The sequence below is a fragment of the Panthera uncia genome, chromosome F2 (assembly GCF_023721935.1).
Source record: "Panthera uncia isolate 11264 chromosome F2, Puncia_PCG_1.0, whole genome shotgun sequence".
Classification (NCBI taxonomy): domain Eukaryota; kingdom Metazoa; phylum Chordata; class Mammalia; order Carnivora; family Felidae; genus Panthera; species Panthera uncia.
In genome coordinates, this window is record NC_064812.1 from 65645373 (window position 1) to 65672604 (window position 27232).

Sequence of the window (27232 nt, forward strand, 5' to 3'; positions counted from 1 at the left end):
GGTTACTCACATTTTATTATTAAGCTATTTCAAAGCAACTTTCTAGGTATTATTATCCTTTCTGGATTATCTTCAGAAGCAACCCTATGATATGCTCCACATATGTGGGTCACAGATTTATGTGTCATGGTTCATACCCAATATTTCTGCCGTTTCCAGGTGCCGTTCAGGAGACATCTGTGCTGTGAAAGTGAACACTGCTGGGGAGGTGAGTACCACAGAAAGGCCATGAGGCTGAAGAGAAACAAACTGTGGTGACCAGTGAGGCAACATTGGTTTTCAACATGCATTTTCTAGATATTAAATTACTTTACCCTATACTCCAAACAATCAAGTATTGACAAATATATTTAACAAATACATTTATGGCAACTGCGAGGAATATGAAATTAAAAAAATTTTAACATTTATTCATTTTTTGAGAGACAGAGAGAGACAGTACGAGCCAGGGAAGGACAGAGAGAGAGGGAAACAAAGAATCCAAAGCAGGCTCCAGGCTCTGAGCCTGTCAGCACAGAGCCCAGCGCAAGGCCGGAACTCACGAACAGTGAGATCATGACCTGAGCTGAAGTTGGGACGCTTAACCAACTGAGCCACCCTGGCGCTCCAGGAATATGAAATTTAATTAAAGAGATTATGTTTTTACCACCAGTGGGTGATCCACATTATAATCTTTTGCTTTGTATGTCTTCACTAAGCCTGAAATTGGGTAGGACATTCCATGGCTAGAAAAGAAAGAAAGTCCTTATGCTGACACATCGATACCAGAAATTCAGGTTAACAAAACAAAGATACTTTTATGGGAGAGCCTTCACAGTCTGTTGACCATATAGTTATCTCACAAAGTTATACATTGTGTTTTCTTTGATACAACAATATATGATTATGCATTGGACATTTTGTGTATTCATTAACAAAACCTCTGAAATGTTCAAATTCAAATGCTCATGGAATTGTATGCCACTAAAAAGTGTTCATGCAGAAGTTGATCCCCAAACACATTGATTAACTTGATGATCTTGAAGAATTTACTTTGAAGTTTCTTTAATAAGCTTCAGGGCATGTGTTTTCTATTTTGCTCTGCACTGCCTTGGCAGCGTGTTCCTGCCCAAGCTCATGATGTGGGTGGGAGTTTTAGGAGCCAAGATGTGCTGCATTAGATATGCAAGCTTGACCTGCCAGTCATCTGTCCCATCAATAATTGATATATCCTTTCAAATGTTATATACTAACATAGTTGGATCATAAATGAATTTTGCAGTTTGAAAGGTTATCAAGAAAAGGCACCATGGTTTTCATTTGTGGGTTTTTTTAAATTTGTTTTAATGAAAAAAGAAAAAACAAAACCTCTTTATATCCTCTTGAATTCTTAGCGAACAAATAGGACAGTATTATAGTTTACTAGATGACCCAGAATATATATATTGTGAGAAGTTAATGTATTTATAATTAAAATATTGAAAGTGAAATGCTTTATAATAGTAAAATGGTCTGTAAATCTTTTTGTGTGGGTTATTAGACGACTTTGGGGTTATTCACCAAAAGATTTACATTTCATAGAAAGATGAAGTATTTTGGTGAACTGTATGAGTACTTATCAAAAAAGGTATCCCTTGCCTATTAGTCTTCATGAGACAGATCAGAAGCTGTTGGTTCTCTGAATTGCTGGGCACTTAGGAATGTACTTTACCTTTCTCAGGCTTCACAGTATTTGGAAAAATATTGTGTAGTGTCTTTTCCTGAAGTGAAAGAGTTCATGTATTTTCCAAAAGTAACTTTTTAATGATACCGAATGACTTTCCTCGATTTATTTTAACAGTTGTATATATTCCTTGTAAAAATTAGAATGATCCATAATCCTATTTCTTCAAGATAACCATTATAAAGTACATCTTCTGGTCTTTTTATGCATATCTTTAATTTATGATTGTATGTGCATACAGTTTTAAACATTGCTTTTGTTACTTAATATTCTTTTTAAAAAATGTGTATTTATTTATTTTGAGAGGGAGGGACAGAGAGAGAGGGAGAGAGAGAATTCCAAGTGGCCTCTGTGGGGGAGGGATCTATGTCATGAACCATGAGATCATGACCTGAGCCAAAATCAAGAGTCAGACACTTAACCTACTGAGCCATCCAGGTGTCCCTGAATTATACATTTTAAATGGGTGAATTTTATAGTGTGTAAATTGTATTTCCATAAGGCTGTTACCAAAAAAAAAAAAAAATTTAGGGGCTACCTGGCTGGCTCAGTCAGTAGAGCATGTGACTCTTGATCTCAGGGTTGTGAGTTTGAGCCTCACATTGGGGGTAAAATATACTTAAAAAGAAAAACTTAAAAAAAATCTATGACTCAACAAATCACATTTGAATTAACAAAACATTCCAGTACCTAAAGTTAAATTTCTTCTTTCTATGGCATATTTAGATCTTACACCTGTCCCAAATTATAAACATTTTAAAAATAAAAGCAATAGCTTAGGTGAATAAATATAGTCTCAGATTTGCTCACCACAGATGAACACCAGCATTTCCAAAGCCAATGCCAGCAAAAGCACTTGCCAAGTGCATATTAGACCTTGCTTCAAGATCATCAGGATTTCTGACAGCCCTGTGGATGATATAAATATCTACATCAACATTGGCATTTCCTACAAAGAAAGGGCAGCCTTAGGGAAAGATCTGGGGAAAAAAGAAATGCTACTCAGAAGGAAGAAAAATTAGGGAACTTATTCAAACGACATCTTGTCTTCTAAATGAAAACTGAAGGGAAACATATTTTCTCATCAATGGTTTTGGGCAAAGGCATAATAAATACTCTGTCAGGCTGCTCCTGTGATAAAAGTGCCAGGGGAAGAAAGCACTGACCCTTGGGCTGTGAGCTGCTCTAGAAAAGTGCCCTGAGACTCATTCTTCTTCTTCATTTGTCAATGACCTTGACTGCAGCTGTGAATGGACTTCAAGTAAACATATACTCAGAATGCATAGGGCTCAGACCGCTTCTCGCTTCTCAGAGTCCCTGCTGCCTCGGGCTACCTGCAGGCTAATTACAGCCTGCTCAGCCATCTTTTTTTTTTTGTGACACTACCCCAAATAGAACCCTCTGGAGGCCTCTTAGTATCTGTGGAAACTACACATGTTATTTTAATATTTATCATTACAGAAGTGGGATGTTATTGTAGGACGAGGCTTTGCTCGCTCTAGATGTCCCCAGTGCCACTTTGGAAAAGCAAATTCTCAAAGGCCCCTTGCAGATGGAGCTCAACCTTCTCATACACACTTGCTTAGAAACCCTGCCCCAGGGAGGAAGCTGAAAATTGCCAAATGAACCCTCTGTCGCTTGCTTTTTCTGATTTTGCCTGGAGTAAGGGTTTCTGTTATATAGAGTGCTATAGTCTTTTATCTCCTTTCATTTGGAATGGTGAGGCTTCTGTGGCTCCTTTCCAAACTGGGGTTAGTTTCTTATTCCTTGAATAACAAGATGAAATAGCAGATGATGGGGCTTTAGCTTGTCCTCTGTCCATTTTACCCCCTTACCTTCCAGCATGCTCTGCCAAGCCTTCTGTCCTTGTCGCACACACTGGCTGACCATTATCTGGATCTGCATCTACCCAGTGAAAATGCTGCCATGCTCTCTGATGGTCTCCTGAAATGGTTCTATGTCCCTTCCCCCTGCTGTACTACAAAATACAGTTTGAGCTCCCTCTCTAGTACAGCTTCTAACCAGGGGCCACAGGAAGCACCATGTTCACATCTAGGTCCAAACTGTTGTGTTCTTTCCCTCCGTTATGTATAAGTACAGAAGTGAGTCTGATTTTGCATAGTTCCTAATGTTTCAGGGATCAGCTTTCATCTCTAAGTATATCTTTGCTTTCTTAGGAGCCAATCATGGATACATCATTCATAAATCTTTCAAAATCTTTTAGGAAGCTTTTTATATCTCCTGGGACAGACAACTCTACACACGTATTTCTTAAACTCAGTTCATATGAGTTTGCTTAATGGGTTGACTCAGTGTATCTTTGGACAGGGCCTGCATGGGCACAGCCAACATCTGCCTCTCTGAGTCTCATTACTGCTCTTGGTGTAACCAACTCTCAAAGGACATCTCCCTTCACCTTAGCTTTGGTTTTGAGGCTTTGATGAATAATCCTTCTATATGCATCCTTCATAAATCAGGGGCTCATATTTTGTCCCCTTGCCTTTGCCTTTTCAGACTGAAGGATCCAGGTTTCATCCATCCTCATGTGTCTCCCTCCCCGACTTTTGCATCCTTCTGGAGCTTGCTGGTCTCTGGTGCTTCTCTATGTCCACTGAACTGATCTTTTCATGAACAGACTTGCTCAGGATATTTCAGGATCTGGCATGCTACATTTTATGTGAGGGTGGAATGTGGTTTTTCTGTTCTGTTTTTTTCCTTTTTTTCTAAGATTTTATTTTTAACTAATCTCTGCACCCAATATGGGGTTCAGACTTATAACCCTGAGATCAAAAGTCACATGCTCTACTGACTGACCCAACCAGGCACCCTTTCTGTTTTGTTTCCATCTCCTCTGGGCCACATACCTCTTCAGATACTTAGCGACGATCCGTAGTGCATGGACAGCCCAAATGTCACTGACTGGGTTGCTGCCCTGGTATGCTGGCCGGGTGATGGGATTTGAAGGGCAGGGGCTCCGCATGTGGTAGGGAAGGGCAGTGTAGGACTCCAGGGCATGGCTAACAAGAAATATTGAAAACACACAGATTGAAAGTATCTTCTTCACTTTTCCCCTCCATTCAGGTTACAAACTCTCTTGTTCAGTACTGACTCCGCTACAGATGTGCTATGTAGTAGTGATAATCACAATGCATTCCACCAGACTCTGGTCTACAATAGTCATTACTTATTATAGAAGTTGACACAGTGAAGTTTACATTAATAGCACTATAGTGTTTTTTGACCAGTGTGTATTACTGGATTACATATGACTCTTTTCTGGTGCAAATAAATCTTCATGATGTTGAATTTTTAAATATTTGAGTAATGAGGAAAAGAACTGAATCTAAAAAATGATTTCTTTTTAAAATATATTTACCATTTTATCTCTTGTATTTGATCAAATACCGTATTACTCAAGGAGGGTCATAGTTACACAAGCCTCCTATTAAGAGTATGCTGCAGTGGTGAGAACACAGACCCTGGGGTCAGCTGTAAATCTTTCTCTCCACTTTCTTGGCAGGCAATGTAATACAGTGAGAAAAGCAGACCATGGACTTGGGTAGTCCTGGGTGTGAATCCTAACTCTGCCACCTCCTGCTTGTGTGAATTTTATTCGAGAGATATTAACTGAATACCTATGATGTGACAGTCACTGTGCCAAGGGGCAGGGATGGAGAAGTGAGTAAGATGGTCCTGTCTTCATCAAGCTCACAGTGCAGTGAAGGAGATGGGTATGTGAAATGGAGGTGTCTCAGAAAGAATGTTTAGGCCACCCAATGGGGAAGAGTAAAGAATGGAGTGGTCAGTTGTACTTCAGGAAAGGAATGGGGAAGGTCACCAAAGGTTCCATCAAGGGAAGAATGCTCCAGTGGAATTGGAAGATAAATTCTCCAAGCAGATAAACAGCTGAGCACTGGGGACATTCCAGGGCCAAATGTGGCCTTCAGGCAGTAGAAGTGGAAAGCCACTAAAAGACCTGTCAGGTAGAGGTGTGTGTATGTGTGTGTGCATGCATGTAGATGTGTGATAGTTATATTGCATTCTGAAAACTTGCTAAGGCCAGTATGGAGAACAGATAGAAGGACTAGAGGGTGGAAGCAGGGAGACTGATGAGGAGACTACTGCAACTGTCCAAGCAAGAGCCGGACAGGTCTGAACCATGGCGGAAGTAATGAGGCTTGAGAGGAGGGAGCAGACAGGAGAGAGATTCAAGCGGAATAAGTGGTAGGAAATACCAGCTGTGTGTGGGCATGAGAAAGAAGTTAAGGGACTGCTGCTAAGTTAAGGGACTTGGGAGGAGAGGCTGTGAGGGTGGGGGTGGGGGGGTTTAGATAGTTATCAGATTTCATCAAATTTAAGATGTCATCCATTATAAGATACACAATTAAAAAAAATAGTACCACTGAGGAAGAAAGCCATACTGTCATGCCACAGATTTTAAGATGTGTTCTGAGTTTAGGTATGTTAGAATGTGAAAAAAAAATGTGCATGTGCAAGTGGATGAAATAGGCAGCTCGGGACATGCTGAACGTGAAGTGTCTGTGCGTCTCTGTGAAGCCGCTGGAAGGAACACTGCTCAGGGATCCATCAGCACATTGCAGCTGAGGTCAAGAGAGCCTGCAGTACGGCTCTGGGAAGTTACTAAACATCTCAAAGCCAGGTTTCTTTTTCGTATGGCACAGAGCTATGGTGAAGTGGTGGTGTGTAAAGTGCTGACACGGTGAGCACAGTCCAGCTTGGGAAACATTAGCTCCCTTTCCTGCCCTCTTCCACAGTGTGGCAGCCCTGGGCATTTCCTGCTTCGTGTAGCCCTAGAGGCAGGCGTCGTGGGTCTGAGATGCTGCATGCCAGCTCCAACCGCTCCTTTCACTCTGTCCCTGTGGCTGCAGCTGTGGCTGGAATGGTCAGTCCTGAACAGCAGCTTTGTGGCGCACCCAGGAGCTCACCTAGTCACCAACCTTTATAGGTTCCATGTTTTCAACTAGGGAAGGGAATAATGAGAACCAAAGCTGGGGTGGTTGTGGAACACTAACCAATGAATGCTTAGCAAGTGCTTTTGGCAAGAAAGCACTGTCCATACTGTCCATACTGTCCATACAGTCCCCAGGAACTGGAGAAGCCCCTCCAGATGGCACTAGTACCTACCAAAGCACATCGAAGCCACTGTTGGCGACCACCCGGTCAGGCATGTGCAGAGTGTGCAAAGGATCAATCAGTCCCAGCGTGGGTTTGATGGCTCTGGAAGCAATACCTAAGACAGGGATTTTCAATAGAGGCTCTAGGTATGGACACCATTTAAAAAAAATTAGATTACTTTAGGATAACAATTTATTCTTAAAAAATTAAAAATATGAGATGAGATTCATTCTCATGAAGGGAGGCAGCAAGACCAGTGGAAAGAGATTTGGAGCCAGAAACCTGGGTTTTACAGTGGGTCTGAAGCTCCTTCTGGTTTGAAAGAGTTGAGTATGTGCATCTCTTCCCAACTCTGGGTTGAATGATGCCACTGGCTATGGTGGGAGTATTATACACCAAAGAAATTGGCCAGTACTACAAATCAGTGCTTTCTTGCTGATTAAATTCCCAAGAGTTGGTTTACTAGCACACCACCGGTTTGTGTCATCATTCTGCAACTTACTATGTATCTTCGGGCAAGTCATTTAGTCTGAATTCTTTGTTAGATTAGCTCATGACAATGTAGGGCTTCTATCCTTCATAGCTGTTGTAAGGATCACATTAGAAAATAGTATGTAAAAATCTTAGAAAAACTGTAAGGTAGAATTTAAGTATTGGCTACTATTATCTTTAATAATGTCAAAGGATAATGTAATTTAATTTTAAAAAGAGAAGTTACTGTAAATGTGCAGTTGAATATCAATTTATTCTGCTACAAAGGCCTGGGACCTCTGGACCTTTCAGGAGTGATGGGAATGTTTTGTTATTTTGATTGGGGTAGTGATTACATGGGTGTATCTATTTGTCAAAATTCATCAAACTGACAATTAAAATGTATGCATTTTGTTATATAAAAATTGTATCTCAATGAAATTGATTTAAAGTGTAGAAAAGATGTCCAAGGAAGGGAATAATCATTTACCACTGACATACAGTTACTAACTTCAGCCGAAAAATGGCCAATCGAGATTATGGCATTTCAATATCCTTTTGTAGGTAATTCTCAGAAAGAAGTCTATTGGACTGTTTCATAGTTTATATGTACTTTGAAAAAGAAAGAAAACGTGTAGGGGCGCCTGTGTGGCTCAGCTGGTTGAGTGTCTGACTTCGGCTCAGGTCATGATCTCCTGGTTCCTGAGTTTGAGCCCTGCATTAGGCTTCTGCTGTCAGCATGAAGCCTACTTCAGATCCTCTGCCCCTCTCTCTCTCTGTACCTCCCTGCTCATGCTCTCTTTCTCTCAAAAATAAAAAATAAGAGAGAAATAAAATGTATATGTATACACATAACCCTCCCCTTAACTCTATAACTCCTTGATTTTTAAATATTAAGATTAAAGAAAAGGAGGTGGGGTTGAAAGGTAAGAGAGAATTTTTTAAAAAGTTACGGGCAAAGTTCTTACCAGTTTTTACTTTCAAGTGTTCATAGTCGAAGATGGCAACTCCTGTAGTTTCACTCCCAGTTCCTGAGGTGGTTGGGACTCGAACAAAATAATATCAATTTAAATAATGCTTCTAAATAAAGGTCAGTGGAGATACTTAATTCAGCCTTGGGAAGCAAGGAGCAAAGTTAGAGAAGGAAGCTTTGCTGTGTCTGTTGCTCACCTGATGTCTGTATCTATATTAATAAGCATGTATGCTTCACATGTATAAGGGTGCCTGCATTTACATGCATGCATAATAGTATGCCTGTCAGCATTAACGTGCATGTTTAACATGTGGATGTGATGGCACCATCCGCATTAATACACACACATGTTTAACATGCATCGTGTCCATGTCTGCATAACATGTAGGCATAGCTAACGTGAATTGCCCCCTTTGATGAGTATGTGTGGTACTTGTATCTGTATTAACACACATGTATGAAATCAGTGCCTGTGCTAACATGTACCTACACCTAACATGTATGTACAGTGTCCATGTCTATATTAACATGTGTGTATATTTAACCTGTATGTGTGATGTCTGTTTCTGTATAAACATCTAGGAACTCTGGGAACTCGAGCAACAGAACTTTAGCAGCTGCAGCCGGGTATTCAAACACAAGCTGCTCAGCATCTCTGGTTAGAAAACTCATATTCGCCTTTTCTAAAAGACATCTTTATTCCCTCTTGGCAGCAAGCACAGTAATGCTCTGCCTTTGCTGGGCTCCGTGGTTTTGTAGTTCTGTCAAGTTTCTAAACTTTACTAATCACCCCTCTGTGTGATGCTGACACAGTTTCACTAGAGGGTTCCATTTTGCAGACATCAATTATGTTGCTCCCTGCTGATTGCTTATTCATGTCAAAGCAGTTCATCTGCCTTCAACTTACTCCTATACCATCACAAGGCCCATTCGCAGTAGGGGCAGACAGGAGGGAGAAGAAAAAGGACAAAACTTGAGACAGATATTTTCCAGTTACCAGTTAGTGCATTTTAACTATAAGACTTTACACAGTAATATGCTAACAGCCATAGAATGGGAGGAAAGAAAAGACCAAAAGATCCTAAGGTCTGTGTGGGACAGACGAGCTATTCTGATCTGGATTTGCATGCATGTCTGTCCCCAGGACAGCCACAGAGCAGATGTTGCCCAGAGTGATGCAGCCTTGCTGGCCACATGTCCCAGGGCAGAGACAAAGCCCCAGGTCAGCTGAAGAGCCATTGTGTGGAAGAAAGGGTTGAGTCAACACCAGAAAAATAATAGCGAATGTTCCCCTTAAACTCCACAGTGGCTGGCAAAATGGGACAAAGCAGAGAGGGGTTTAAAAGACAAACCTGCCAATAGAGGGATCTAATAATATAGAAATGATAACCTTCCCCCCTCCTCCATACAGTGACTTCCTAGCATAAATCTGCAAACTTTCCTACACTGACCCAAATTGTCTCTATCTGTACAATAATGAAGATCAGAATTGTAAACATAAATGAACTGATATCTGTTCTGTTCTCCAAACAATGTAGTGCACTGAAATGAAAAAATCAGAAAGCTTTGGAAACATATACCCTGAAATCCCTGGCTTGTATCTTTCCTAAGGCTTTTTGCCAACTGCAAAATAAAACAGCCAAACAGACAAACAAACAAACAAACAAACAAACAATTTTTACCTGCAATCAGAGGCTTAAGAGGCACAGACACAGGCTTTCCCATCCCAATGGGGGCATTGACATAATCTAGGAAATCAGAGTGAGGGCTAGATGCATACAGATTAGCAGCTTTACAGGTGTCCATGGTGGAGCCACCACCGACAGCAACGTAGGCATCAAAAACTCCCTTTTTGGCAAACTCAATAGCTTCCATGAAGCTTGGAGAAGGGAAAATAAAAGCCATTATGTCATATTTTTTCAGAAATAAGTTGCCGTGCCATTAAACAAGACTTGGGGCAAACTTTAAGCAACAGTGGTGTGTTGGCTTCTACATAAAGTAAATAACAACAATAAAATATACCTTCTATCAGTTGGTTCCACTCTCACATTATCATACATCTTAAAATTTATGCCATTCTTCACTAGGGAATCCATAACCATTTGTACAGGAGGGAGCTGGGAGAGGTTCTTGTCTGTCATCAAACAAACATTTTTAGCACCCATATTTTGTAGGTCCTACAATAACAAAAATAATTTATAAGTTAGGTTTGATTGCCCTAGAACTGTAATAGGCTCTCTTTCTCTCTCTCGTAAACTTAACATTGTGCATTTTTCAAAACAAAGGACTCAATTGTTGTCAATTTGTACTTGTTTTAAAAGATATATAACATTTATAGTAGAAGACTGTAGGAATTCTTAAATACTTGCCATTCCCACTTCCTTTGTAACTCCTGCTCCATATCTAATATTTGAAACGGCCATCTGAAAAAAAAAGATTCAGGTATAGGCTGTGTTAGAGGATTGGCCATTTCATTTCTAAAAACTATGAATGAAATGAATGTTCCTTATTGTGTAGAGAATAAAGTGTATATTTCTTAGGGTGGCCTTCATTTTAACTTATGGCTCCTGAACTAGGAGGGGACAGAGATAAAAACAAGTGATTATATAATTGTAGTGTGATAAAAATTCATCAGAATTCATTGCTCCTTTGTTTTTGCTTCAAAAGATTACTTGGTTCTCTTTTGGGATTGTTATAAAACTAAAGAAGATATACAATGTATAGAAGCTAGAGAGTTTGTAGAACTGGGAATTTGTCCTATTTTTCTTTTAATTTTTTCACGTTTGTTTATTTGTTTATTTATTTATTTAGACAGGGCAAGCACAAGCAGGGGAGGGGCAGAGGGAGGAGGTAAAGAATTCCAAACAGGCTCCACACTATCAGCGCAGAACCCCATATGGGGCTTGATCTCAGGAAGTGAGAGATCATGACCTGAGCCGAAATCAAGAGCTGGATGCTTAACTGACTGAGCCACCCAGGTGTCCTGGGAATTTGTCCTATTTTGATAGCTGAACAAAAGACCGTATTTTAGACATTACTCATGTTATCAGAAGATTTATATTCCATTACCCCAACAAAGTACTTTTCTAAATAGGGTCTGATCAAATAATGAGATTAGGGAACATCAATTAATAGCAGATTTCAAATGAGACAATAATGCATTAGCAAAATACTGGAGTATTTTTTCAAGTCATTCCTAAAGGAAAGAATGGACTTATTATATCTACCTCAAAGGCATAATCTGTTGTTTTCCCAGAAGGTGCAAGTCCAAGAGCTAGAAATGTAGAAAACAGCATCAGCGTAAGCCTCAAAAACAAAGCAAAAATATTTTTATTTGATAGTAAATTGGTATTTTGCCAGTGAACATAAGCATCTCCCTTAAAAAGCCTTAACTAAAATATATTTTCAGTTTTCATTGTTTCAGGTTTCATATCAAATTGGAATTAAAACCTGCATTTTAAGAGACTGAAATGCTAACTTGATGCTGATTGTGTGACAATAAAGTTATTAAAAATATTTTCTTCATTGAAGTTAAAATATACTTTTGAAACAAGGTGTAAAAACCCTCTAGAAAAGAAAAACCTTCTAGATGCTAGAGTTGGGTTACTGTTAGAGAACAACTATTAGTAAATTCATTAATTAGAGTCTGCTTATACTTATAACAGCTGTGATCGGTTGTTTGAATTTAAAGTTTTTCCATGGAAAAAATTATCACAGTAAGATATTTACATTTTTTCAAGTGAACCCATGTGGAAATTTTAGTTTTCTTTGTGAAATTTAATAAAAATTTTTATAAACTGATATTTCTTTGTAATGTATCAGGTTTTGGTTATGGCAGAAATGATTTCCTGTTGTGTTAGAACAAGAAGGCTCCATTTAATGAGTCTTAGCCTTGTTTTAATCCACTGATTTTTATTACTCTTGGGTAGGCATAAGAGTGAAAAAAAGTCTACACAACAATTTTTACTGCCTTTTTTTTTTTTTTTTTTTTTTTAAGGAAAAGAGACTACACTAGACGACAGTCTACTTTTGGCTTCCCAAGAGCAAGGGTATCCTTAATTAAAATTCAAATTTCTTTGATCCTCATCAACTTTAAAGAAATAACCTATTACTCTTGCTACTGAAGTTTAGAAAAAGACCTAAATCGAATCTTAGAAAACAGCGAGGTTATCTTTCTTTAAATTATTAATTTTACTCTTCCAAATAGGAAACTACTAATTCTTTGTTGAAATCAACTAATAATTGGAAAAAACCAGCTTGAAGACAAAATTCTGCATATGTCCCTGAGGACCTAAAAGGCTGGGCAAGCTTTCACCTAGTAGAAGGTCCTTAATGACTGGGAGGTCCCTTGGCTTATTTTATTCTAAATGGTGAGCAACACCAGTGGCAGGAAAAAGCCTTCAGTTAGTTACTCTATCTGTTCGATTCCCCAACAGGCTTCTCTGTGGGTTCTGCTTAGTTTCCCGTATGGGCAGGCCCCCTCATTTCCATTCTTACGGTGCCCTTTAGATTTGACCTTTCCTTCTACGAGGTGAAATCAGTTTTTGTGTCAGTAATTCATGTGACGTTCTGAGGATACGCTGAAGCTACAATGAGCTTCCTGCTGTTCTGTGGACAATGGTGTTGGTAAGGATTAAGACGTTTGTGGGAACTGAAAACTTAAGTCATTATTTTTAATTATTAAGAAATAGAATGTTAGTTTAAAAAAAAATGATAGACACAAGTTTTCTCCTTCTGGGAACTGCTTTGTTCTTTAGCCTCTTTCTTTTTTGAGATAAATTAAAACTTTCCAAAGATTTCATCTTAATTCTGTTTGATTGACTCAGACAGTATTAAAATCTTATCTGTGCTTTTACAAAGCACAAAGCTTATACAAATCTTATTTGTAGCTTTGGCAAAGAATTCTGTTTGAAATAGAAAAACAGCATAAATAGTATTAAATATATACTTAAGCCAAACATATAATCAGTAGCATGCATTCAGCTACCATCATATAATTAGAACTACATATTACCAACTGCAAGTGAAAAGGCAACCACTTCAATTTTCCTCTCATATCCCTTGATTTTCTTGATTTATCCTTTGCCTAAATGTAATATGAGTGTCAAAGGGTGGGGTGGGGGGGTGAAATTGGAAATTTTGGCCAGTTTAAAAACACAAAATATATTATTACCTTGGGAGTAAGTATGAGAATGAGTAGGGCACTGGCATCTAGGGAAAAGAAAAAAAAAAAAGTGAAAATAGAAAAGCAAGAGAAGAAGCTTTAATGTAACCCCCCACTACATTCTAGTCTTAAGATGCTGTCAAAACAGTAGCTATTGGCAAACATTACATAGGAAAACCCAGAAATCATCATGGACAAAAAAGTTGACTCAGGATTTTTCCAGTGTTGCGGGATCCTTCTTTCAAGAAGTATTCAAGTGGTACTTAATAAATGTCTGCAGGGAGCTGAGATAAGCCCTCTGGAGATACAATTAAGTTTGAGATGGGGTCTCAGTGCTCTGTGAGGTGTCAGCTCTTTTACTAGGTTAGGTGCTTGATCAAATTGACTGCTCAAGTTAGTTGAGTAGGTTAACTACTCACTGTGCCTCCCCTCCCATTCCCCCTACCCCGGGGGAACTCGAATTTGTATTTCCCCATTGTCTTCAAGGTGTTTAATTTTCTTGAAACTGGCTCTGGACCCCGCCCTATGAGAAGCCCTCACTTGCCTGCAGGCCACCAGTAGGTCACCACCTACTGCTTCCATCCTTCCTCCTCCCAGCCCCAGGGACCTGCCAGCCCCTGGGCGCCTCGTGCTGGTCCCCTCTGTGTTACCCCCTCCCCAGCAGCCTGAAGTGTGCTCATGCCCATCACCCTCTCCTCCCCGAATCCCTCACCTTATCTCAGTTCCCAGTCCACTTCTCTACCCTTGGCTCCGTGTCCCTTCCCAGTCCTGGTTGCCTCCTATTTCCTGGACAGTCCCCCTTCCTCCTGTTCCCTTATGCATTTGAGTGTCATGTAAGGTGTTTTTTTTTTTTTTTTCAATGTTTCTATTTCTTGCCAGAGGATCTTGTCATAGTGGGATCCCAACAGATACGTGAATGTATGCCCCCCAACTACCTTGTTCCCCCTTAAAATTTGGAGCAAAAACATCTGAGGGGGAAGATGGGGAAGAAAGGAAAAGTGCTGAGCTCAATAGTGTTCAAGACCTCCGAGACAGACTTAAGTCAAAGCTGACGTGGGAAGTGGTGAGAGCACTACCATGAGTCAAGCCTGCCACCTCCTGGACACGGCTGAAAACATCCAGTGTGGGGGAGAGTCCTGGGAGCATCCCAGTGGGGTGAGCAATCCTCAGGCTGCTGCAGGGAAATCAAAGTGGGCAAGGCCAACTTTGTTGTCCGTCAAAGGTGGGTTTTACTTTGGAGAACTTTCCCTGCTTTACCCCCTCCAAGGACAAGGAAGCAGAGGCAAAGGGAAGAAAACAGCCAGACTCAAAACTTTCCAATGCCCACTACCGTGGGAACACATGCTTCCTTATACCCTTCCCACTTCTTTTTATTTTGTTTTTAAGGTTCTGAGGCTACCTTGATTAATCATTTCTACTTCTTACTTATGGTTTGAATCCCATCCCCTCTTCCCTTCTTGGGACCTCCATTTGTCCAGTATTTCCTGGTCTTCCTCCTCACTCAATCTTTGTCATCATATTTAAGAGTTTCATGCTTAAAGGTCTCAACCTCTTGTCCCCTCTGGCTTGCTCACCCTCTGGGTCTCCCCTTCTGGCATACATCTGTTGGCTCCATTTTCTTGCCTCCCACACATTGCTTGGCCCCCTGAAATCTGGCTGCTGTCTCAACAAGTTCCAGCTTCTGCTGTACCCTCACTTAGACCCCCTCAGCACCTTGCTCTCCTAGCAATGAACACCATGGAGCACATTCTCCTCAGGTGGGCAAAGTGCTCTTCTCGGCTTTCAGGACTCCCTACTCACCTGGGCTTCCACTAATTATTCTTTCTGCAGCTCTTTTTCCACCCTCCCCATTCCTTAAATGTTGGGTTCTATACTGGGCTCACACCTCACCTCTATGGCAAACCACGCATCAAGGCCTCAAATATTTCCGTACCCAAATCCATCCACTTCTCTTGGGTCCTCTGCCAATCTCTGGTTTCAGTGTCATCTCTCATCTGGGTAACTACAGAGTTCCTAACAGGCTTCTCTTGGCTCCACCTTTGCCACACAGTGGTCAGGGGCTTATTTCCAGTGATGTCACCCCCTTGTTTAAACGTACTTTGATGACCCCCCTCCTCATCACTCAAACCCCACTCCCCACCGCCCTGATTCAGACATGGCCCTCTGGGCATCCTCACTGGTCCAGCTAATCTCTCTAGCCTGGCCTCTCATCTTGCTCCATCTCTGGAGCTCCTTGAAAATTTATTCTTTTCCTTGAATGGGCCACACATTCTCTTTCTTGCCTCCAGAACTGAACTTTGTGCTTGCTATTTCCTCTTCCTGGAACATATCTTCCCCTGTTCTTCTGGGTAATTAGTGTCCTTTCTAGTGTCAGTGCAAATGTCACTTCCCCTGGGCAGTCTTCCCTAGGGCTGGAGGCCCCAGGTAGGTACTGTCTCTCTGTGGTCTGTACCACGCCTCCCTCCCCAGAAGAACTGTTATCACATGTACTGTTGGCACCATTCTCCTGTTTCCATCTGCCTCTACATTGTAAATTTTGTGGTTGCAAGATAAGATCTCCCTTGATCATGACTTTATTTGCAGTGGCTACCATTGTACCAGGCACAAAGTAATACTGATTGAAGAAATACTGACTGAAGGCACGAGTAAATGAAGAAATAAATAAATGTAGACATTTAAAATCCTCTTAGCTTCTTCTCTCTTTTCCTGTGTACCAAGACACAGAACCTGACATGCGGTAAGGAGAATAGAATAAATTGTGGGTTCCCCCACTTTCTTAGGATAGTCTGAAACCGCTGGTGGGCTTCTCTCCTCCTCCTGAGAGGCAGAGGAAACCACAGTTAGAGCAAGGCTCTCATCTACCTACCTTTTGGCTCTGGCCTGATTATTCTGGCCTTCCTCCTGGTATCACTGGCCAGGATAAACTAGCCAAGCTTTCAGCAAAGGTCAGTTCCTCTCCTGTGGAATCTCAGCCTCCCTCATTTACTCAAGGATAGCAGTGCATCATCTCTCTCCTGCATCATCAAAATTTCTCTCTCAATAGATCTTATTCACCAGCATAAAATATTATTTTTCCTGTTTTATACTCATAACAACCTTCACTTGTCCCTCTTCCCTCTCCTGATGTTGCCCCCACCTCTCTTCTTGATTTTAGCTGACTATACATGCTCTCTCCAATTTCTCTTCTCCCATTCTCTCTGGGACTTCTTCCAATTGGCCTTTGCCCCATGACTCCACTGTCTAAGCTTACCAGGTCACTAATGCCTTTCACCCCACTAATATATCACTCAGTTCTCAGTTCAGTCCTCGTCTTACCCAACCTATCAGTGGTATCCTCCTGTCCACTCTCTTCTCCCTGACAATACTTTCTTCCCTTGGCTTCCAGGCTGCTCCTGGCCTAGTTTCTTTTCATGCTATTGACTCTGAATGCTCTTTTCTTCCTACACTCACTCCCTGAGTGACCTCACCTTGTCTCATGGTCTTGAATGCCTTCCATACTGATGGGTTCCACCTTTGTCTGATTTAGACATGTTGCTTGAACTCCAGATTCAGCTGCCTACTTGACATCTCCACCTGAATGTCTGTTAGGCATTTCATATTTACCTGCCTAAGACTCAGCTCCTGGTCTTCCCTTAAAACCTCTTCCCCACCTGAGTTTAATGGTAACTTCATCCTTCCAATTGATCAGGGCAAAAAAAAACCTTGTACTCCTCCTTGGCTTTCTCTATCTGGCCCCCAACAACTCTGACCTTACCTCCCCCTCACTCCTCTCCAGTTGTCATGTTCCAAAACCATGTCAGGTATTCTCAACCTCCACGTACCTTCCCAAAGAGCCACATGGCTCACTCCTTCCTTCCACTGATCTTTCCATAACAGTTACCTTCTCAGTGAGTGTGGTTGGCTGAGACCCGGAAGATATTCAGGTCTTAATCCCTGGAACCTGTGAACATTAGAAAGCAAAAGGGACCCTACAGATGTGATTATATTAAGGATTTTGAGATGGAAAGATTATCCTGGATTATCTGGGTGGGCCCTAAGTGTAATCAGAAGCATCGTCCTAAGAGGGAGGCAGAGGGAGATTTGACATAAAGGCAATGTGACCACTGAAGCAAGTTGTTACATTGCTGGCTGTTAAGATGGAGGAAGGAGCTATAATCTAAGGTTGCAAGAAGTGCATCTCCAGAAGCTGGAAAGAACAAGATAATGGATTCTCCTCTGGAGCAGCTGAAGGGACTGTGGCCCTCTTATACCTTGATTTTGGCCCAGTAAAACTGATTTTGGACTTAAGAACTGTAACAGAATAAATGTGTGTTGTTTTAAGCCACCAAGTTCACGGTAATTTGTTATAGCAGCAATAAGAAACTAATACAGTGAGGTCTTCTTGACCATCTTCTTTAAAATTGCATCCCTTCCTCTAACCCATCCTCCTTTACTTTCTCTTTAAGTAACACGTAATATACTGTAAACTTTACTAGTCTGTTGTTCACTCCACCTGCCCCACCTCTGCACTTAAGCACCAGGGATATTAGGCTGTTTTGTTTCCTGCTGTACCCCAGGGATGAGAACACTGCAAATCAGCAGTGGAGGTACAGTCCTTCTCTCCTGGGCTTTCTCCTATATGTCTGGCTATGTTCCTGTCCTTTTATGCTGACTCCTTTTCCTTCATTCGAAGTGCAAATCATTTGCAACCCCAAGTGCCTAAGGAGGCTGGCAGATAATGTAAATGAGAGGCTGCTGGCTGGCTGTGCAGCTGCTGTGCGAAGTAAGTGGTGGGCTGCATGCCAGGGCCTCTCAGGAAGCTGGAGTGCTTGCCCTGTTCAAAGGAGGTGGCCCCCACTTCACCTCAGCCTTAGCAGACTTTCCCCAGATGAAATGTGGGCCCAAAGATGCCATTCCTAATTTTCTAAAATTTTTATCTGAAATCTCCCACATTTTATTAAAAAAATTTTTTTTTAACATTTATTTATTTTTGAGACAGAGAGAGAGAGAGCATGAACAGGGGAGGGTCAGAGAAAGAGGGAGACATAGAATCTGAAACAGGCTCCAGGCTCTGAGCTGTCAGCACAGAGCCCGACGCGGGGCTCGAACCCACGGACGTGAGATCATGACCTGAGCCGAAGTCAGATGCTTAACCAACTGAGTCACCCAGGCGCCCCTGAAATCTCCCACATTTTAAATGCTTACCCTATTAAAAAAAAAAGCCCCATTTTGCTACTCTGCCTTAACAATGCTGCTCCCTAGGACCTATTCTCAACCCATCTAGGTTTACAGTTTGCCAAGGACTTTGCTTCCACATCCTCTGTACAGTCCTCTATACACATGGGTGAGTTCCTACTTGCTCCTCAGCTCCAGAACTATATAGTCAATTACCTGCTGGAGGTCTTAGTCTGGACTTATGAGGGATGTTCAGTTTGAAATCCCTAAAGGAAGTTATCATTTCCCTCCTAAAGCTAGGCTTCTTCTAGTTCCCATCTTGGTAAATGGCCCTAATGTGTACCTGCACCCCAGCCAGAAACTTCAACTTCTCCTTCCATCTCACTAATCAGATACAAAATCCTGCTGATTTTAACCGACTCCTCAATATTTCTCATATCTACTCCTTGTACCAACTGCCTCTCTTTGGTACCTGAAGCTGTCACTTTTTAGCTGGAGCATTACAATTACTTCTAGTCTTTCCTCTCCACTGTACACTGCCACCAGAAAGCTCGAACATGATTTTAATCACGCCACACTCCTTTGTCATACAACCATTCCAAAAACATGTTCTACATGACACTGGTTCTTTGATAGAAATGGTGTTCTACATGTTCTACATGTCATACAACCATTCCAAAAACATGTTCTACATGACAATGGTGTTCTTTGATAGAAAGATTTTTATGATAACACAGATTTAGAACAAAGAGTTTAAATACACTAAAGAGTTTAAACTATTTTTTTATATCCTGTAGGACTTCTCAGAGCCTTTCGTGTGCTAATTATCCTGACTCTCCAAAAGCGCTATGCAGCAAAGAACAGTTTCCCATTTATTTGGCCATGGAATTTTTTCCCCCCATGGGGCATCTCAAAGTATTAGTGGTTCACAATGAGAACTATTGCTTCCATAGCTTTCGGTATCTATAGGACATAATTCAAATTCTTTAGCATAGGACTAAAAACAAGGACTGTGAAGCTAGAATATCTGGGCTCAAATGATGGCTGTGCCATTTGCTTAGCTGTGTGAAACTGGACAAATTCTTTTTCTTCATGCTTTTATTTTTTTAGTATGTAATATGAGGATAATAATACAGTCTGGCATAGGGTTGTTCTAAGGATTACAGTTACTATTAATAGTACATGTAAAGCCTGTAGGGCAGTGCCTGGCACATGGTAAGTGCCTGATAAATGCTATATTCTTATTCAGGGTGGGTCTTCTCCATTCTCATCTCCTTCTATGAAACTAGGTCCAGATTTTAACTACTTTTAGCTCCTGGAACTACATCTCTTGCCAAAGGGGCTGCTCTTTGCAGTTTGTCTGAAATTCCTCTCTAATCCCTCTCCTTTCCCCTTACCTCTACCTATTGGCTCAAAATTTTACATGCTTTTCCCAGGCTGACTTGTGCATTTGCACATTCCACAAGGATTTATCAGGTGGCTACTATATACCTGGAATTTCTGGAGGGGGAGTCAGACATGTCATAACATTTAATACCTTGACTGCCTGTACATGCCAGGGAGTGAAGCTCCTGGTGATTTCACACAGCCATCTTTCTCTTCTACATTCTCTGTCCCCTGAGTTCCCCACAGGCCCATTTCACAAACCCTGTTCCTTCATCCAATTACCTGCTAGACTTTAAACTGCTCCAGAATCTTTCACCTTTGTACCCCCAGCACCTGGAATAGTTTTTGGCATGTAACATACACCCAGTACAAATGTGTTGGTTGGACACATGAATGTGTCTTTTGTCCACTGTGTCAAGACCTCCAATGTTTGCCACGACATGGGATCAGGCACTGACCTCTCCGGGCCTTTGTTTCCTTACGGTAGACCTAGCAGGGTACAACCTGCCTCACCGCGCTGTGCATGGCTGCTTGGCACCCTGTGACAATGCTGTCCCACCGGCCGCACGGCTCTGACGCGGAGCGGGTGCAGGCAGCAGTATACCCTACCCCAGGTTCTTGTAAGTAACCCGAGGAAGAACACGTGGAGCCCGGGTGGCTCGCCCCCGGCATGGGTACGCAGGCATACTCTGGCCCCCCGCCTTCCCGCCCCGCACTCACGCTGCTCGCTGCAGTTGCCTCAACAAGTGCGCGACCCGGGCACGAGTGGCTGCAGCCATGGCCGTGGGGTCTCCTCAGTAGCCAGCCCCTCCTCCTACCCCTCCACCCCCTCCACTGGCCAATCCTGGCCGCCGCCTTCCTGTTCCCGCCCACTCGGCCGAGCTTGCCTATCCCCTCAGCTAAGTCTCCTGTCACAGCATTAGCCCTTTTCGGATCAGGACCATTTTCCCACGAGTCAAAATCTCCGCTGCCTTAGCTGCAGTCCCACAATCCACCTCTGAAATTGCGGTAAAGGTAACTTCTCTGTAGGATCTTGGGTACTTCCATAAGTCTCTCTACTTAAAACCCTTTATTTCACATGTTGGGGACGTAGGGTAAGGGAGAGAAACAGGGGCATTCTTTTTCCAATGATTCCTTTAAAATGCTACTTTACCTTCCTAAAGTGTTTTCCTAATAAATTATTAAGACACTGCATTTAAACTGTTTTAATAGTAAATAAGGACCTTGCAAAAAGCCCACCGAGGGTTATCTCTTACAGGGCCAGTGCTGTGTCTGACTGCTGAATCAAGTCTAAAAACAAAAAACCAGAAAAATCCTCAAACAAAACAGTAACAACAACATACCCTGGACGGTTGAGAACTTAAAAGATGTTAAGTGCTCTATGAAAAGTTTGGCTTTTGGTGAAGTTAAGGTACTATTAAATGATTTCATCAGTAGTTGCAAACTTGCCAGGATTTCACTGTATTCTGTGGCTTAGCAGGGCCAAGTGCTTCACGTCCCTGTGGAAGAGTTGATCATTGATGGCAAAGTATCCTAAGATAGTAACAATTGGACATCTGTGTTTTTAGTAACGTATTATGAGTTTTGAAATTTTTGTTACGTATTATGAAATTTGGAATATGAAATTTGCTTTTTTTTTTCCATAGCAATTTCTAAAGGTAACATAAAAATGAGGCAACACTGGAAAAAAAGACAAAATGAACTCCCAACTTTAATTTCCTATCAATTGACAGACCAAAAAACAGTAAGAGTGGCTCACAGGGCTGTAACAGCAGCAAAAAGGCCCTCCTGGAATCTAGATCTACTATGAATCCTTTAAAGAAGATATTCATTTTTACAAAGACAAGTTACTGAGATTAGGGAAAAAGACCCATAATAGCTATCAACATTTGACCTCCTCATCAAACCAGGTCAGTTTGACAAATGAATCAAAGATAACAGCGTACCAATTTATAGATTTGGTGGGTTTCTTTATCTCTTCTTAAAACAGACCCCACTGAAGTTAAAAGAAAAATTGGGGACATATATGTTGAAGAGGATTTAAGTATTTTCTGGATTAATGAGGATTAGTACTATTATTTAGTGAAGCCCAAATTTATAATTTACAGCAAAGCAATGTTTTCACAGTATAAAAAACAATAAAATCTTTTTACAAAGAGGTATCAGTTTTACTACACTTTCAGTATTATATCTGATACCAAAAGAAGTATGAGTTTTCCTAATAAGCCTCACTGAAATCATCATAAATTAACTGCTTTACGTTTTTTAGAAAGTAAATGAAAATAATCTGAACCAGGTATTCCCTTGGTTTTACTTAGGATTTCTACCAACACTTAAAAAGTCAAAAGCAACATTAGACACAGACACTTTTATTAAATAACCTTGGTTAACAGTTACTTGTAAGTCCAGTTTTGAAAATGTAATCTTTCTGTTCCCGCCTCTGCTTTGATACACTTGTCATAAAAATAATGCAGAAATCAATTACAAGGCTGAAATATGACCAACTCTCCTCTCCCTCTCACCATATTCAAAGTTAAAAAGAAAAAAGATGTGTTTTAAAGAATAGAACTCGTTTCCAGTTTCCACCAAATTCTTTCCCTGATTCTTATGTCCTTAAATACATCCTTTAATCTCCAGCCAAATTCTTGGTTGTGGGAAAAACATTCATTTGTAAAGTCCAACATTTACATCTGTCTTGGGGGGAGGTCAGCCTATCCCTTCAACCTCAAGTTCAATGAAGGCAGCAGAAGCCGCTTTCTTTGGTCCCCCCCCCCCCCCCCCCCCCCGCACTTAACATTTAGTATAGTTCTTTGTTTACAGGCGGGTCCGAGGATGAAAATTACTTCCTTCTCTTTCCTCCTTGGTGTTGTCCTCCTTTCCTCTTGCCACCCAAGCGAGGCGGCCCGGAATTCACCTTGCCTCCCAAGCCCCCTTTCCTCTTCCCTCCCTGGCTGGGCGGGCCACCTTTCCTCTGGCCGCCAGCGCCCTGCCGGCCCCCCTTTCTCTTGCCCTTCTGGCTTATTTTCCTCCTCTTGGCCGCCGCCTCCTGGTCCTCCTCCCGCATCTGTTTATTGGTGGCTCTCGTCACGTCCAGCTGAGGCTTTTTGCTATTCATCACACGCAGCAGCTCCAACTGGCTCTTTTTCTCGGCTGCAAAATCCCCGAAAAGGGGCTGAAACTTCCTCTTTTTGCCGGAGCCCCGGGGCGCCTTCTCCTTGGGTAAGCGCTCTTGGAAGCGCCCCACAGAGGCAGTGGAAACCTTGGCCACCTGCATGGCGCGGCCCAGTTCCTCCTTACTCTGGTGTCCCGTAGGGTGCATGCCCGCCGTGCTGGGCAGCTGCATCTTGTGCGCGCGGGCCAGGTTACGCAGCCGGTTCAGCTCATTTTTGGCCACCCGTTCCTTCTTAGCCTGGATCCGCTTGGCGAACTGGTCCTCCAAGGGGTCGGCACCGCCGGGCACCTCGATCAACCATTCCTTGGTGTCGTCGCGAGCGCGCTGGTAGCCCCAGCGGCGTCGCCACTGGCCACTCACCTCGTCCCACACCAGATTGGTCTTCTTCTTGGGACGGATGCCCTTCAGGCGCGCGAACTGCTGCCAGCGTGTAAGCGGCCGCGGCCGGGGCACCGGCTTCTCGCGCGGCAGGCGAGTGGTGGGCTCCGGCAGTCGCGCAACCAGCGCTTCCTCTACGCGCTCCGTGGGCAGCTGCCACAACTGGTTGATGAGCAGCTGCGTGTTGTCCCGCGCCAGGGCCTGCAGCTCGGCCTCCGGCGAGGGTCCCGCGCGCCGCAGCCCCGTTGGGGGGTTCCGGTCCGAGGCCAGCAGGTTACCCAGGTCGAACTCCAGCTCCAGCTCCTTGTGCACTGTGATGCGCTGCAGCTTCTCTGTCTCGCCCCGCTCAGCCTTTGCCAGCAGCTCCTCCACGTTCTGGCCCTCCATGGCTCCGCCTGGGCTCACTCGTTTCGGGGAGACAGTCCAAATTACTTCTCTGCAAACGCCGGCAGAAGCCCGGGCAACGCAACCACGTGCGGTCGCCGAGACGCTTGTTCCGGAAGAGAAAGCTTCGCTTCCGGAGCACCCGGAACGGGTTTACAGTCTTGGCAACCTGAGAAAAGGCCGGCAGAGAGCAGCATTGGAGAGCAGATGGGATTATCGGAGGCCCTTCACCAGAGGCCCGGAGGTAGGCGGTGCTGGCTCGAGGAGTCCAAACTACAGATTCCGGGCCTAATTGGGACTGTGGCTCCCAGGATGCAGCGGCGTAAGGGGGCGGTGCAAATTTGGGGGGTCGCGGTTTGAGGGGGTCCCGCTGCGACTGTTAACAATTTCAGTGTAAATCAGTTCTCAGGATGTTTAGCTTCTCAGTTTTTTCTGGGATTAGACAAATTATATTTTGCCAGAGCCCTGACGTGTTCATGGGGGTCCTGGGTGTGAGCCGAGAAAGACACTTCCCACAGGTACACATAAAGCTAATTGTGGAAGATTTGATTTGCTTTGCAAGCGAGCAGGGGCTGGCAACTAGACCTCCCTAAGTGGACGCGAGGGTGCGCCCATGTCGGCAAGCTGGTGTCTGGAAGCCCAGAGCCCTGGAATCGCATCCTCTCCAGGCTTGTGGTAGAAGAGCACTGAGCTCTGCCGTGAGACTGCCTGAGTTCCAGTCCTGGCTGTGCTGTGGGATCTTTGGGTATTTGGGCCTATTTAAAAACCTGTAAGGGTCGCCTGAGTGGCTCAGTCGGTTGAGCGTCCGACTTCGGCTCAGGTCATGATCTCACGGTTCGTGAGTTCGAGCTCCGGGTCGGGCTGTAGGTTGACAAGCTCAGAGCCTGGAGCCCACCTCAGATTCTGTGTCTCCCCTCTGTCTGCCCCTCCGCTGCTTGCACTCTGGCTCTCGCATTGTCTCAAAAATAAATAAACATTAAAAAAAAAAAAACCAAACACCTGTAAGATGGGGTGCTAATAGTACCTACCTCTTAGGGCTTTTATAAGGTTAAATGAGTTAATATGCTTCCAAGGGAGCTTGGTCTGGAACATATGAGCGCTCAATAAATGTTAGGTGAATACCAATTATTATTCATTAAAAATTTTTTAAAAAATATTTATTTATTATTGAGAGAGAGAGACAGAGCATGAGCAGGGGAGGGGCAGAGAGAGAGGGAGACACAGAATCCGAAGCAGGCTCCATGCTCTGAGCTGTCAGCACAGAGCCCGACGCGGAGCTCGAACTCATCAATAGTGAGATCATGACCTGAGCGGAAGTCGGACACTCAACCGACTGAGCCACCAGGCGCCCCTGAATACCAATTATTTATCTGTGTAATGGCTCTAGGAGCTAAAAAGTCTTACACAGAGATTATACACTAGGTTCTTGACTCAAACTACCTAGAATCAGATCTAGCTTTACAGTACCTACTTTGAACAGGTTGTTTAACTTAAGTCCAATTCAATTTATAAATTGATAAATATGGAACATTAATTCTTGGTACATAGTAAGCACTCAGTAAATGTTAGCAATAGTTAATCACTATATTCCACCGATGGCAAAAGAAGGCTCAGAGCTGTAAGATGAGTCTGTGGTTATACAACAGGAAATGTGGGAGCAAGAGGGATCTTAACTCCAGCTTTAAGATTGTATATATACTCTCTGCAATGTCTTTCAGGCTCTTGATACATAAAAAGTGTGGTCTGTTGACCAGCAGCATAGCATCACCAGGAAGTTGTTAGAATTGGTTTCTGGCTTTAACTGAGATGTAATGATTCAGAACCTTTTTTTTTTTTTTTTTTTTTTTTTTTTTTTTTTTGGAAAAAAAAAAGTAGCTCCAAGCTTTAATTGAGGCAAATCTTGAAAAAAAAAAAAAAAATGAACTGACAATATTACATGTGGGATAATCTTAACCAATAATTTGGATGTGTTTTTTTGCTCCAAAAAATTTATGTTCCTTGTCATTGAGATCAGGAAGTTCTGAGTTCAGAATGCCTAAGAGGACAGACAGTAAAAGTTTTGAGCACCCTATATTTTTGAGATGTCAGTTCTCCTTTTGAGATAAGGCCCCATTATGCAGCATTTACCTTGGAATGCACTAAGTTTTATGTATCTTAGATTTCTACAACGGATAGTGTAAGTCTCTTTTATGAGAGGTTTCACCAGAGGGAAATAATCAAGTGATTATATCTGATGGCTTCTTCTAGGTTTTAAACCTTTAGCAGGGATCAGATATGGGGATGGAAAAACATCCCTTGCTTTCAGAACCTTCTTTTATGAATTTATTTATTTTTAATTTTTTTAACATTTACTTATTATTGAGAGACAGAGAGACAGAGCATGAGCATGGGAGGGACAGAGAGAGGGGGAGACACAGAATCTGAAGCAGGCTCCAGGCTCCGAGCTGTCAGCACAGAGCCCGATGTGGGGCTGGAACTCACAAACCATGAGATCATGACCTGAGCCGAAGTCAGACGCTTAACTGACTGAGCCACCCAGGAGCCCCTCAGAACCTTCTTTTTAAGGAGATCTCTGGGTTATGAGTATGTACATCAAGTTTGGGAGGCATACTGCTGATTGTGCAGTTTATTGCCTTGGTTTTTTTTTTTTTTTTTAAATTTTTAATGTTTATTTTTGAGAGAGAGACAGAATATGAGCAGGGGAGTGGCAGAGAGGGAGACACAGAATCCAAATCAGGCTCCAGGCTCTGAACTGTCAGCACAGAGCTTGACACGGGGCTTGAACCCACGAACTGCAAGATCATAACTTGAGCCGAAGTTGGACACTTAACCAATTGAGTCACCCAGGTGCCCCCTTTATTTATTTTTTTAAAAAGTAATCTCTATCCCCTACGTGGAGCTCGAATTTACAACCTTGAGATTAAGAGTCACATGCACTACCAAGTGAGCCAACCAGGTGCCTGTTTTTTTTTTTTTGTTTTTGTTTTTAAGTTAGGAGTAGTGTAGAGGGGGTTATGCTGGAAAATTAACCCATAGATATCATAGCTCTTAGGAAATAGAGTCAGTTGAGTCTCAGCTAGAGAGGACATTAGACACAGCCCTATCTATTGTACCTGCCCCCTGAGTTTGGTTTCTGGAGCTCATTGTCTTTCCTCAGCTCTCCTTTGTTCATTCACTCATCAAACATTTAGTGAGCACATTTCATGCATCAGACAATGTGATACAATCTTCTTTCTTCTTCTTCTTCTTCTTCTCCTTCTCCTTCTCCTCCTCCTCTTCCTCCTCCTCCTCCTCTTCCTCCTCCTCCTCCTC

General features: G+C 42.6%; 3 protein-coding genes across 5 annotated transcripts in view; 1 reads left to right on the forward strand and 2 right to left on the reverse strand.

Moving 5' to 3' along the window:
* The window catches only part of ADHFE1 (alcohol dehydrogenase iron containing 1), a 33258-nt gene extending 12458 nt beyond the window's left edge, over nucleotides 1-20800 (reverse strand). Inside the window, exons 1-12 of the mRNA XM_049633328.1 lie at nucleotides 20707-20800; nucleotides 13456-13493; nucleotides 11510-11556; nucleotides 10652-10705; nucleotides 10305-10459; nucleotides 9965-10161; nucleotides 8278-8355; nucleotides 6848-6953; nucleotides 4567-4719; nucleotides 2513-2611; nucleotides 647-725; nucleotides 138-234 (exon numbers count right to left, since the gene is read on the reverse strand). Of these exons, the coding sequence (XP_049489285.1) occupies nucleotides 138-234; nucleotides 647-725; nucleotides 2513-2611; nucleotides 4567-4719; nucleotides 6848-6953; nucleotides 8278-8355; nucleotides 9965-10161; nucleotides 10305-10459; nucleotides 10652-10705; nucleotides 11510-11556; nucleotides 13456-13493; nucleotides 20707-20765 (1162 nt within the window). The 5' untranslated portion in view covers nucleotides 20766-20800. The remainder of the gene's footprint in view (nucleotides 1-137; nucleotides 235-646; nucleotides 726-2512; nucleotides 2612-4566; nucleotides 4720-6847; nucleotides 6954-8277; nucleotides 8356-9964; nucleotides 10162-10304; nucleotides 10460-10651; nucleotides 10706-11509; nucleotides 11557-13455; nucleotides 13494-20706) is intronic.
* CRH (corticotropin releasing hormone) overlaps nucleotides 1-27232 on the forward strand; it is a 324530-nt gene that overhangs the window by 64712 nt on the left and 232586 nt on the right. For 2 of the 3 annotated variants that reach the window (XM_049633316.1, XM_049633317.1), the window contains exon 3: nucleotides 160-208. The gene's annotated coding sequence lies outside the window, so the exon portion shown is untranslated. Of the gene's footprint in view, nucleotides 1-159; nucleotides 209-24088; nucleotides 24165-27232 lie in introns of those variants that run through there. The other variant, XM_049633320.1, reaches the window with a different exon arrangement.
* Nucleotides 22340-24018, reverse strand: RRS1 (ribosome biogenesis regulator 1 homolog). Its single transcript, XM_049633315.1, has one exon. The coding sequence runs from the start codon at nucleotides 23921-23923 to the stop codon at nucleotides 22826-22828; it is 1098 nt and encodes a 365-aa protein (XP_049489272.1). The 5' UTR covers nucleotides 23924-24018; the 3' UTR covers nucleotides 22340-22825.